This window comes from Sinocyclocheilus anshuiensis, unplaced genomic scaffold, assembly GCF_001515605.1.
Source record: "Sinocyclocheilus anshuiensis isolate Anshui unplaced genomic scaffold, SAMN03320099.WGS_v1.1 scaffold91, whole genome shotgun sequence".
Lineage (NCBI taxonomy): Eukaryota > Metazoa > Chordata > Actinopteri > Cypriniformes > Cyprinidae > Sinocyclocheilus > Sinocyclocheilus anshuiensis.
The window spans coordinates 474,938-487,748 of NW_015552636.1; the positions used below are offsets into that span (position 1 = coordinate 474,938).

The 12,811-nt window shown below is 36.8% G+C and overlaps 1 protein-coding gene across 1 annotated transcript in view; it reads right to left on the bottom strand.

Annotated features, from left to right (window-relative positions):
• Positions 1 to 1,156: 1,156 nt before the first annotated feature.
• grap2b (GRB2 related adaptor protein 2b) overlaps positions 1,157 to 12,811 on the bottom strand; it is a 20,107-nt gene continuing 8,452 nt past the window's right edge. Inside the window, exons 2-8 of the mRNA XM_016458092.1 lie at positions 5,829 to 5,925; positions 5,565 to 5,656; positions 2,569 to 2,688; positions 2,300 to 2,459; positions 2,122 to 2,175; positions 1,969 to 2,043; positions 1,157 to 1,684 (exon numbers count right to left, since the gene is read on the bottom strand). Coding sequence (XP_016313578.1) covers positions 1,508 to 1,684; positions 1,969 to 2,043; positions 2,122 to 2,175; positions 2,300 to 2,459; positions 2,569 to 2,688; positions 5,565 to 5,656; positions 5,829 to 5,906 — 756 coding nt within the window. The 5' untranslated portion in view covers positions 5,907 to 5,925 and the 3' untranslated portion in view covers positions 1,157 to 1,507. The remainder of the gene's footprint in view (positions 1,685 to 1,968; positions 2,044 to 2,121; positions 2,176 to 2,299; positions 2,460 to 2,568; positions 2,689 to 5,564; positions 5,657 to 5,828; positions 5,926 to 12,811) is intronic.

Sequence of the window (12,811 nt, forward strand, 5' to 3'; positions counted from 1 at the left end):
AGAAACTTGACATATAGAACTTGTGGCAGTTTTTCTTTAGTTTTGTTTTTTAGTTTACAGTATATTTCACGAGTAGGGCTACTTGTTAATTTTATATATGTGATTTTATTCAATTTTTCTCCGTTCATAGAATTGCTTTTAGGACTATGTTGTTTTATTTCAGCTTTATTTCAATTAACAGAAATGTTTTTGCTAGTTTTAGTTAACTTTAATAACCCTACCTGAATGGCAAAACATCCATAGAAATGCAGTACATTTTCAATTTTCCAGCTGTTTCAAGCCACAAATATGTACAAATATTCACAAATGATTTAATGCCGGTCTGGGATAAAATTCCAGCCAGGCTGTGCATCAAGGCCACTCCAAAAACCTACAGCTGTTGCAAACATAATTTACATTACTTTTAGGAATAATGACAGTAATGCCAGCAAAGTGAGAATAATGTAGGTGGCCTATCTTTTCTTTTGTGTGTAAATGTTCCACTTTTTTATCGCATGCTCCCCTTTGCTCCCCGCAGCTCCGGGCCTGCCTGAGGGTGAGCACATTTTCAGCACATTTCTATTTTTTAGGCAAACTATTCCTTTAAATGAGGAAAAAGTAGGATGGGGCTCAGAATTGACTAGATAGAGTGGAACTGATGGTGAAAAGTAAGACACACAGACCAGCCAGATACTTTATGAAATATTTTCAAGATATTTTTTGGTTAAACATGCACTAAGAAAGAGAATTCTGATGTTTTTCAAAATTGTGACCGAACCATTCATTAACTTTAATAACATCATGACTCAGTTGTATGTGCTATTATTATATATGGATGTATTTATTTAATACTTGGATGAAGATCACATCTCAGGAACATTTCATACAGTCCAAACGCAGAGGACCATAACAATTCTGAAAGATTCATAAATTGTTTGTAAAAGTGCTCAAACTAAGCACACAATTTTTCCAAATCTCTGTGCCAATAGGAAGAGCAATGCTTTACAGGTGTGTGTGTGTGTTCTGTACACATGACAAGGTGAAAAGGTGTTTCTTAAATTCAGAAATGTTAGTTTTTTCAACTGCTCACACACACATTTTCAAGACGTTGCCTCTTTTTTTTTCAAAACTTTACACACAAATCCAAGAATCACACACACAAAATGCAAAATGCCTCGCATCTCTTGCGAAATGAAGCACTGCATTCAAAATATCACAAACACATCTCAAAAGCAAACATTTGCAAACTCCTTAATTCCTGTTAGATGTTTGTGTGTTAAATAGAGAACTGTGTTTTGCAAAAAGTGTTTTGAAACTGAAAACTGAGTCAAAGTCCGAATTCGAGTATGATTTTGCAGATTTGGTGTGCTTCTGCTGTTTGAGTGTCAGCTTTCAGAGATTGTGTGACAAGGAAAGATTTCGTGAGTAAGCAGTTGAAAAAAAAACCTAATATAAATTCATTCATAAATCATTATTATGCAACATCACAAGGTGAAATGATTTTGAGGCAAACGTCTGTCACGGCTCCTCAGACAGGATTGGTATAGTTGACGGGGAAGAGTCCGGTTCTCCCGCGCAGAACACCTTTCCACCAGAAACGATCAGACTGATCTAAAACCTCGATAACATCTCCAGCGTGAAAGTTCAGCTCATCTGCGTCCTGCGCAGTGAAGTCATACATGGCTCGAACCTGCAGCGCAGACGCCTGCGCATACAAACAAACAGAACCGGCTCATTCAGTTTTCTAAAGCTTATGCATTATTTGTACATATGTGCATAACATGACCTGATGTCACATGTGTGTGTGTGTGTGTACCTGGTATTCGCTATGTTATGAGGACAAATTGTCCCCACAAGGATAGTAATACCAGGACATTTTTAGGTCCTTGTGAGGAAACAAGCTTGTTGTTCAAAGAATGAAGAATTAAGTTGTTTGAAAATCTAAAAATGCAGAAAGTTTCCTGTGAGGTGTGTGTGTGTGTGTGTGACCTGTGGTGGGGGTGGAGGTGAGGGTTCAGCTGGGCGAGGATAGGCTGGAGCTGGTGTTCTGTAACTGTGTCTCTCCTGCAGAAGGAAAGCATAATTTGACACAGAAGCTCATCAGATGACTGACTGACGTCACAGGAGTGACAGCGGCTGTACCTGAGAGATGGGCGGTGGCTCAGCAGACTTCCTGTGCGGGAAATCAGGTGGATTCTGGGTGAGATAAAGAGACCAAACAGTAAGAAACACAAGCACCGAGTGTGTTCTGAAGACAATGTGAGGCGAGCAATGTGTTTCAAGTGTTTGCTCTGTGTTTATCATGCGTGGCTGGACTCACCCGCTGCTCTGTGAGCAGGTAGACGCGGCCCTGTTTGGAGATGGAGTTGTGTGTGTAGAACTCCACCAGTCTGTTGAGGGAGCTGAAGGTCTCGCTCCACAGGTAATACTGACCGTGCCGGTCTCTCATCACTTTAAAGTGTTGCACGTCATTCTCATGTCTGACGGCAGAAACACCGTTATGAAAACCATATAAAAACCATTACGTCTATGGAATGTATTGTAAAACATTGAGAGCAGTGCGTGTGTGTGTGTGTGTGTGTGCTGTACCTGACTGAAATGGAGAATTCTCCCGGTGAACTCTGGGAGCCTCGGATGAGGAAGGATCCGATTGGTTGACACATCAGCTCTTCCTGTGCTGAATGACGGCTGGTGTTCTCCTGATACCAGCTGGAGAAACACTGCTTTAATATGACGTCTTCTCAACAAAATCTGAACGATGTTTGCCTAAAGTACAAATACTTAAAAAAACGAACTCAAGCTTTACTTGAGAGTTTGAGAACTTTACTTTACAGTAACACGCTAACTGAAACACTGTCAACCACTGGTCATGATAAATGCATTTTGTGGTCCACCAGCCCCAAAAATTCAAAATTAAATTAAATTAAATTAAATTAAATTAAATTAAATTCAGTGCTGAGTGTCAGTGATCTCTTGTGTATTGGTAAATCTAGTGAGGGTTGGTGTAGGGCAATAGCACATACAGTTTGTACAGTATAAAAACCATTACGCCTATGGAGAGTCCCCGTAAAACAAGGAAACACAATGTGTGAGTGTGTGTGTGTGTGAGAGTGCATCAGCTCTTCCTGTGCTGAATGACGGCTGGTGTTCTCCTGATACCAGCTGGAGAAACACTGCTTTAATATGACGTCTTCTCAACAAAATCTGAACGATGTTTGCCTAAAGTACAAATACTTAAAAAAACGAACTCAAGCTTTACTTGAGAGTTTGAGAACTTTACTTTACAGTAACACGCTAACTGAAACACTGTCAACCACTGGTCATGATAAATGCATTTTGTGGTCCACCAGCCCCAAAAATTCAAAATTAAATTAAATTAAATTAAATTAAATTAAATTAAATTCAGTGCTGAGTGTCAGTGATCTCTTGTGTATTGGTAAATCTAGTGTTACACAAACAGAATATTGCAACTGTTCCGTTTGCTCTCTGTGGCAAGCCGTTTTAACATTTAATCCTTAAAATGTACTAGCATCTAGTTTAATGCTACTAGTACGTATTCATTAGCTATTAGTACTTATGCTTCAGGTACAGTGCTTATAATTTACTTTCTGAAGATACTATAGTACTTATTCATTCGATACCACATTAGATACTAGTAATTATTTCAGTATTGACTTGTAACTATTCTACTGTTTCTAGTAACACATTTCACATTTTTACCATTTACTTCTATGGATTTGGAATAAGTACTAGTAGCTAATAAATGTGTATTAGTATCTACTGAATAAGTAATAGTAGCTAATAAATAAGTACTAGTGCTTATTACATAATAACTAGTAGATAAATGTGTACTAGTATCTTCTGAAGCACTATTTGCTAATAAATGTGTACTAGTATCAAATCAATAAGTACTAGTAGCTAATAAATGTGTAATATCTACAGAATAAGTACTAGTTTCTAATAAATGTGTACTATTATCTACTGAGAAGTGGTTTCTCTAGCAGTATCTCTACCAATAGTAATTAATGCCCCCCAAAGAGTCAGTGTGTCTTATGAGTTATGATGTGGAACTGTCCAATAGTTATGTTTAGTTAAAATTATATAATTGTATTTATAAACTACATATAGACAAACAATACTTTCAAAATATATCTCCCCTGATAAATATTTTATGTAGAAAAGTGTGTCAAATAGCCCTGCTCTCCCATATATCTAACTTTTCATAAATTATCCCCTCCCACACACACACACACACACACACACTCCTGCAATGTTTTATTATCCATTTTCGTATTGTTTCACCTATCCAGTTAAATACATTTCCTTTACTAGACATATTTTATGTTTTTTTTTTTTAGGTATCCTGCAAGACTTATGATGAGCCTATGAGGAAGAAGTTTTCAAAGTTTCACTCCGGAAAGGCCCAGCTGAAACACTCAATCACAGTTGTGGCAAAAAAGCCAAAGAGAGACAACAGTAAGTTTAGCAACAGACGTGATGTAGCTTCTTAAATATAGGCCTGTAGAGATCATTGTCAACATTACTGTTGTTTTGCAGTTGCTGGTCAACAGAGACAAACCAGCCCGATCTCACGGCAGTTCGTACTTATTTTACAAGGTGGCTAATTCGTACGACCTCACTTGTACAAATTCATACGATTTTTGCTAAATTGTACGTATTTTACGACTTGCACAATTCGTATGAATTTGTACGAATGACCTACACCTAACTCCGCCCCTAAACCTACCCGTCACTGAGGTCTAGACAAATCGTACAAAATCGTACGAGTGAGATCGTAAGAATTTATACGAATTAGCCACCTTGTAAAATTCGTTTCATGTGTGATTTACTGCATTTGTTAGAAATCTTTAATTCAAAGTAGATGTTGTATTTTTAAACGTTGTTTTCTGCTGAAATTGTTTTCTGACTGTTTTTATGTTTCGGATGCTATTTACTATTTTCCCACAATAAAGATAAACAAACAGTTGTTGGTTAAACTATGTTTTTTTTCCTATTTGCCCCATGGTCTGCAAACAGTCACATTATTCACCTGTAGGGTTTGTGGGAGGGATATATTTTAAATGTAACCAATAAAGTCACTTTTCTGTAAGGGTTTTGGGTGGGATAAACCACACGTTTACCAATGATATGACTTTTGTGGAAAGTCTGTGTGCTCAGTGGCCCAATAGCTGTCTGATTTAGAGGTGGGTTTAGTTTCAAATCAACCAATCCGGTTTAACACAAAGGTGTGAATGTCCCCCTGAAAATTTTTTTTTGAGGGGATTGCTTGCATGGCAACAAATGGCTGTTGCACAGAAGAATACCTCAGTAACATACAGCCGAATTGGTACATATTTGGCAGTATACGGACTATGATATTTCCCGTGTCTTGTCAGTAATGTGTACACTATTATAAGTACTAATAAGTACTAGTATCTAATGAATAATTACCAGTACCTAATGGAATAGACACTATAGCTAAAAATAAGTACTAGTAGCATAACAATAGAAACTAGTACATTTTATAGGTTAAATGTTAAAGTGGCTTGCCACAGTGGTGTTCAGTGAGACGTGACGTCTGTTACCTTGGGAAGTGGATGTTGATGTAATTCCGAGGAACAAATCCCTCCATGCCGTTTATTTCTGCTTTGAACCAGTCATCATTGGTGCCTAAAATCTACAGAGGAGCATGTGATGATTAAACTCTGAGGAAGGGACAAACTCTGGTTTAAAGTAACTGAATGTGTCAGAATAACTGAATGAGTTGAGGGCATGTGTGTATCGTTGGATATCTGATACTGTATATACAGCGCGTGCAGTGAGCTGCAGATGTAAATGTTGAAATATACCTTGATTATATCTCCCTTCCTGAAGCTCAGCTCGTCCTCCGCTGTGGCGGTGAAGTCATATTTCCCGGTCGCCTCCATGACGGAGACAACTCAGAGACTAGAACGAGAAACACTGCATAAACAGAGTGAATACTGCAACTTTCAAGAGTCAAGAACACATCAAACCACATGCCAGTCAAGCACAGCATAACCAGCTGAACACTCACACTAAAGCACAACCACATGAAAGAGACAGATCACCCAAACATGACAGTTCTGCCGTCTACTGACCCTCGTGCCACTACAAACCCGTCTGACTTTCTGTCCTGAGCACTGAGGGTGAGTTTGGATGAACTATCTCTGTCAGTCTTTCTTCTTTTGGTCAATCACTCTGGCCTGAACTCACACAGACACTGACACCCACTGCAGTTTAAACTGTGTTTGGTCACAACTAACTCAACCTTTTCAGTTATATGTTCACTAAGACACCACACATCACAACACAACCTCTGATCGGCAACAATTAAACAATTAAAACGACATCCAGCTAACAGGGAACGTTCTCAGAACATTCTGGCAAGGTTCTCTTAAAGTAATCAGTAATGTTAACAGAAATTCTCTGGTCTTTAATAATGTTATCAAAACATTAGCACAAAAACATTATTTATGATGATGATAATTAATAGTTGACCATTCATCTAATGTTTTTTTAATGTTACTAATTACTCCCTGCTTCAGATGGTTCGGAGAACAAAAATACATTTTTAAAACATTTAAAAAAAACTGGATGTTTTGAATGTTCTGAGAATTTAAATTTTCCTGACACAATGGGAACATTAGCAAAATGTTCTTAGAGAATATTTTAGTTAGCTGGGATGTCAAAAAAAAAAAAAACTGTCACTCTAAAAAACTAATTTTTAGGCTCAACAACAACAAAAAAACATACACAACAGTTTGCATCAATCTTTTTGAGTTATAACTTCTTCGAATGAAATTATGTTTGATCAACAAACAACTTAGAGGACATAGAGGAACTTAATAATTTGTTGCATAAAGTTGATTACTCAAAAATTAAGTAATTGGGAAAATGCCTTCGGACCAAGTCATCTATTTCAGGTAAAATTAACAGCTAGCATTGTAAATTATTTAGCGTGTTAATGTAACGAATACGTCTTTGGCATTAGCGCAGTCATTGCTCTGCGTCTGAACACTGTAAAACAAATCTGTGACATTTACGGTAAAATACCGGCAGCTGTGGTTGCTAGAACTTCACCGTAAAAAATATGGTAGCGACATTTTATGGTTTTACAGACTTAACTTAAATTCACAATAAAATACCGTATTTCATTAACTGATGTAATGTTAATAAACCAACGTTTTGAAGTGTTAACATCTGTTTTGAACCATTGTAATGCACTGATAACCACCAAAAACTGGCAGTGATGAGAAAGTCACATGATGAACCAAAGCTCATCACAAACAGCTTTTCTACGAGCTGAGGAGGGCAATACTTATATAGAGAAGATGCACACAGTGTCATTCACACAAACACTAAACACCATCATGGTGACACACGATACTGAAATAATGCAATAAACATTAATTTAACATTAACATTCGACTAACCCCTAATGTACACAACTAATAAGAAACAACTAAGAAGAAACATGTTATTTCAACAAAAAAACATCAAATATGAAGTGTCATGCAGGGAATTCTGGGAGTGTCAATTAACGTTTTTTTCACTGTAAATTATACAATGACTTTTTCTTTTTCACTTCCAAAAACCATGTTTTTAACAGTATTTTAATGTAAAATTACATTAAATGTAATTACATTTATTCACCAAATATAGTATAGAAACTCACTGTTAACCAGTTAACAGGCTTTTACTGTAGCTTTTTTACAGTCTTTTACTGTTAAAATCACAATCATTTTTTACAGTGAACGTTTAGGCAGCGTTTGCACACAAAACTGATTTCAGAGGCAGTGTAACAGTATTAATGATCTACAACAAAACACAGTCAGCTTTGGTGAGAACTCTATACTAACACAATACTAATATCTCACTAGAACTGACATCAAAAGTGAGAAAAGTTGGTCAAAAAACACACAAACTGACCATCAAGTGCAACTTTCAGAAGCCATGTTTATTCTTTTGCTCAACTACAGAATCAGAAACAACTGATAGTGGGATGTGACAGAGAACGAAGGCCTTCAGAAATGAGTCAGATGGAGGTGTTTCAGTGGATTCGGTCGTGTCCCCTTGCTCTCTGTGTGCTGTCTGCAGAGGCAGTATTTACAGCGAGTGGACGCAGTGTATATCCACCCACAATCTAACCACAGGAAAACTTCAGCACAACAGAAACTCTCTTTAAATGTCAAACACAACAGCATGCAACACTAACAGCTCCGTCCCTTCGCTTAAAATAACGCTGAATTTCAGCATGTATTTTCTCAAATCCTACAATGCATGCTGGGAAGCAAAAATCCACTTCCCAGTTTTCAAAGTTATGTAGACAATTTCATGTTACTACAACTTAAAAATAAAAAGTGCAGACATTTGAGTTTAATTGCACACAATATTAGACTGATGTGATTAAATGCTCTCCCCATTGTGCAGTAAAATTATCACACATGTTTATTTTATACCAAGCATCTTATTCCATCTATAGCACATGTAATTTGTGTCTATTTTATATATAGTCTAATTTGTGTCACATTATATATATTACATGCAATTATTATTATTTTTAATTGCTTTCATTGACTGCATCTTTCAAATTACACCAATTCTTTTCTCACTCCACCAAACTCTGCTGTTCTGAATCTAAACAATTAAACACAGTTCAATTTAGCTGAACAACTACACGGGTGTTAGTCTTAGAGTTATCACCATCTATACAAAAGCAAACAAATTAGAACTAATTTTGTACCGTAATGTAAACACGGAGCATGTGACATATACTGCAGTGAACTCTAAACAGTAGAGAGTCTCATTCTTGTTTTGTAAAGACATTTTACGAAAGCAGTCACTGTATAATTCTGTCTGTTGTTAGTGTTTTAGGTCATTGTTTTATGAGTGATAAAGTGTGTTTGTTGAGTGAAAACCTTTAGTGTTATAAAAGGATGAGTTGATCTGAAACATGTATGAAGTGTTTTGGTAGTTTTACAGCATGTTGAATGTGAAATAACTGCTGTGCCAAGATGCAAGTTGGTTATGAGTATGGTTATCTTCTCAAACAAACAAACAAAAAACTGTAAATGTCAAAGTCAATGTCACTTTATTTATAAAGCACTATTTAAAACAACAGCTGTTGACCAGTGTGCTGTACATAAACATTAAGCAATAGTTTCCAAAAAATAAAATAAAGAATAAAAGTAAATACATGCACATTATAACATGACACTATGTCATTTGTTAAAAGCCATTTCAAACAAATAAAACTTCAGTTTTGATTTAAAATTACCTACAGTTCTGGCAGTCCTAATACTAGCCGGCAGGCTATTCCACAGTTTTGGCGCAGCTACTGCAAATGCCCGGTCTCCTCTGAGTTTAAATTTTGTTCTTGGAACCACTAATATTCCCTGATTTGATGATCTCAAGGACTTCCCTGGGTCATATTCCAACAAAAGATCAGTAAGGTAAGAAGGTGCCAAGCCGTTTAGAGCTTTATACACCATTAAAAGGACCTTAAAATCAATTCTGTAGCGAACCGGCAACCAATGTAATGACATTAATGTCGGTGTGATGTGTTCATATTTTTTAACCCCAGTCAAGAGCCTGGCCGCTGCATTCTGAACCACTTGAAATATAGAAAGTAAGCCTTGACTTATCCCTATATAAAGTGCGTTGCAATAGTCGAGCCTTGATGTAATGAGGGCATGAATAGCCCTCTCAAAGTTCTTAAAAGACAGAAAGGACTTAACTTTTGCCAGTGCTCTTAGATGGAAGAAACTAGATTTGACCACAGAGCTGACCTGAGTATCGAACTTCAGAGCACTATCCAAATAGACTCCCAGGTTTTTTACACAGGGTTTTACATATGGAGAGAGAGAGGGCCAAGATTAAGATTGGATTTTTTTTTTTTGATTCAGGGTGCCCAAATACGATAATCTCTGTCTTATTTTCATTTAAATTTAGAAAATGTACAGCCATCCAGGCCTTTAAATCATTAAGGCAGGATAGTAGAGAGTCTAAACAGTGTTTATCTTGTTTTAAGGGGAGATAAATTTGAGTGTCGTCTGCGTAGCAATGAAAGGAAATGTCACATTTCTTAAAAATTGAACCTAATGGCAGCATATAGATGGAAAATAACATTGGAGCCAGAATGGAACCCTGGGGGATTCCACTCATAAGTGGGGCTGTACTAGATACAAAGTCCCCAATATTTACTGAAAAGGTTCTATTTTCAAGAAAAGACTTAAACCAATTTAGGGCATTCCCTTTGATGCCTGCGCATATCTCTAAACGGGACAACAGGACAGTATGGTCGACTGTGTCAAAGGCAGCGCTTAAATCCAAGAGCACAAGCACGGCAGAGCTACCAGTATCCACAATTCTCAGTACATCATTTATCACTTTAACAAGTGCTGTTAATGATAATTATAACTATGACATTTTAATATTCATTCTAACTCTGAGAATAGAGAAGTCCACACCACAGCTGTAACGTAAACGACACAAAGTAACAGTGTTGTTGCAATCACTTGCAGAGCAATTTTTTTTTTCCAGCTGATGATTGATAAAAAAACTTTGAAAACCAGTCAGAATCCATCTGACTTTAAAGAGCTTGAGCATGTGAGGCAGCAGATGACAAAAGCAGCATTCACTCTGAAAAAAAACACAACACACTCAGCCGTTGTTGTGGATGCTAATGCAGTTATTACTTTACTTATTGTTATAGTTCTCATTCTTGGTGTGAACGGGCCTTAAATCTGCCCCTCACAGCCTCATTCTCATCTGTGTAAAATTCACTGTGCTGTCTAACCTCACTAAGGTCTATTCAGTTATTTCATCCATCCATCGAATCCTCCAAACCGCTTGTCCTATGGGTCACGGGGATTGCTATAGTCTATCCCAGTTGGGAAACTCCCAATTATTTTATTTTAGATCATTTAAAAAGTGGCTGGTAAATTTGTTGTAATTGTGAAATGTGTGGCAGTCCAGCACAGGAATGTTATTCTGAGTGGTCATTGTGGCTGTTATCAGCGGCAGAGAGAGTGACAGCGGTAATATGTTCCTCACACACATCAATCCGCAGCTTCTTCCACAGCTGTTTCTGTTTTGACATGAGCAGATATTCATACTGACCTCTGGACAAATACATCACTGTACTTTGTGTATGCAGCTCTATACACAAAGTACAGTGATTTCTGGGTTATTACATTGAGTGCTTCCTTTGATAATGGAAGTTAAAAGAATAAATGTGCGCAGTGCGTGCTGAGTGCTCCTGCTTCACTGTAATTTAAGGTGAGGGGGTGACCGGCTCATTCTGTTTCTATGGAGATGACAGAGTGAAGAATAAATTATAAACAAAAAACACAGAAATTCATAAGTCTTTATGCGAAATAAAGGTTTATACCTCATACTGTGTGTATGTGAAGTATGACAGAAATACTATTGCATACTACTGAATAGCATAATAAAAATTAAATCTTTTAAAGAAATGTATACTTTTATTCAGCAAAGATGAGTTATAGGCTGCATTTACACTGCAGATCTGGATGCCCAAATCAGATTTTTTTGACTTATCTGATTTTTTGATGACCTGCGTATACCTTCTTTTAAAAGAAAGTATCCGATATCTGCATTTACACTACACAGCCTTAACTTGACGTGCCTTCAATGCATTAGACCGCGATATTGAAAGATATTAAACTCTGCACACACTATTAATAAAGCATACTTTGTATAGTTAAGTATAGTTATAAGTTGTATAGTTAAGACATTTAATTTATTGACAGAACTCAGAAACATTTTTAATACATCAAAATCATTCATTAGTACTGATTCTTCACAACAGTGATTATATAGACAGATCCGCTGTACACTAGGGCTGTCAAAATGACTGAAAAACTAAATTAGAATTTTCTACTTAAATATTATCAAAATTCGAATTATATTCGAATTTAAAAGGCATAATTTCAGTTAAAAGGGAAAAAAGCTTTTGGCTTCTCTCCTGAGGCCACAAGAGGGTGCATCGAGCAAAATATTATGCACGTTTCTTCAAAGCGTAATAAAATAACACGACTATCTTTGAAAAAAAGTGCATAATGTTTAAAATAATGTTTATAAACCATATATAATTAATAAAGTTGCTTAAACAATTAGAAAAAAAGCAGCACCATGCATGTATGTATAGTTTAATACAAAGGACCGAAAATCAATCACAAAAGTAGGCTACTTTCTTCATTTAAAAACATGAGATAAAGTGGGATGGGGAAAAACCGCCATAACGTCTTTAGACATGTTTTTTAAAAGTTGAACTTACATTAATTTTACATGGCTTTCTAAACATGCCGCTCTCTTGTGCGAGACGCGAGTGCAAGGCTGATAGATGCCCCTCTAGAACATGTCATAAATATGCGTTCTGTGTGAACAGCTTGGTTTCAGTTTTGACGTAAACAACATCTTCGCCACACTGATGCTCTCGTTTTCCGCAATATATTGAATGAACAACGTAGCAGCGCCGCATCTAGTGGGTTCAACTGGATAGGCTAACAAAAGCATTCAAATGCAATCAATGACGCATAAATCGTCATCGCATCTTGTGCGCCGCTGATAGGCTGCCTGACGGCTGACACAGACCTTAAATTCGAATGCACCGTTTTTGCATTCAAATGTGGATTTTTTTTTTTTTTAATTCGACGAATATTCGAAATTCTAATTTTTTTTGACAGCCCTAGTGCAAAACTCAGTTCCTGGAGAGCCACAGTCGCCCTGCAGAGTTTATTTCCTGCTTCGACACACATAGCATGTAGTTTTCAAATAAGCCTAAACA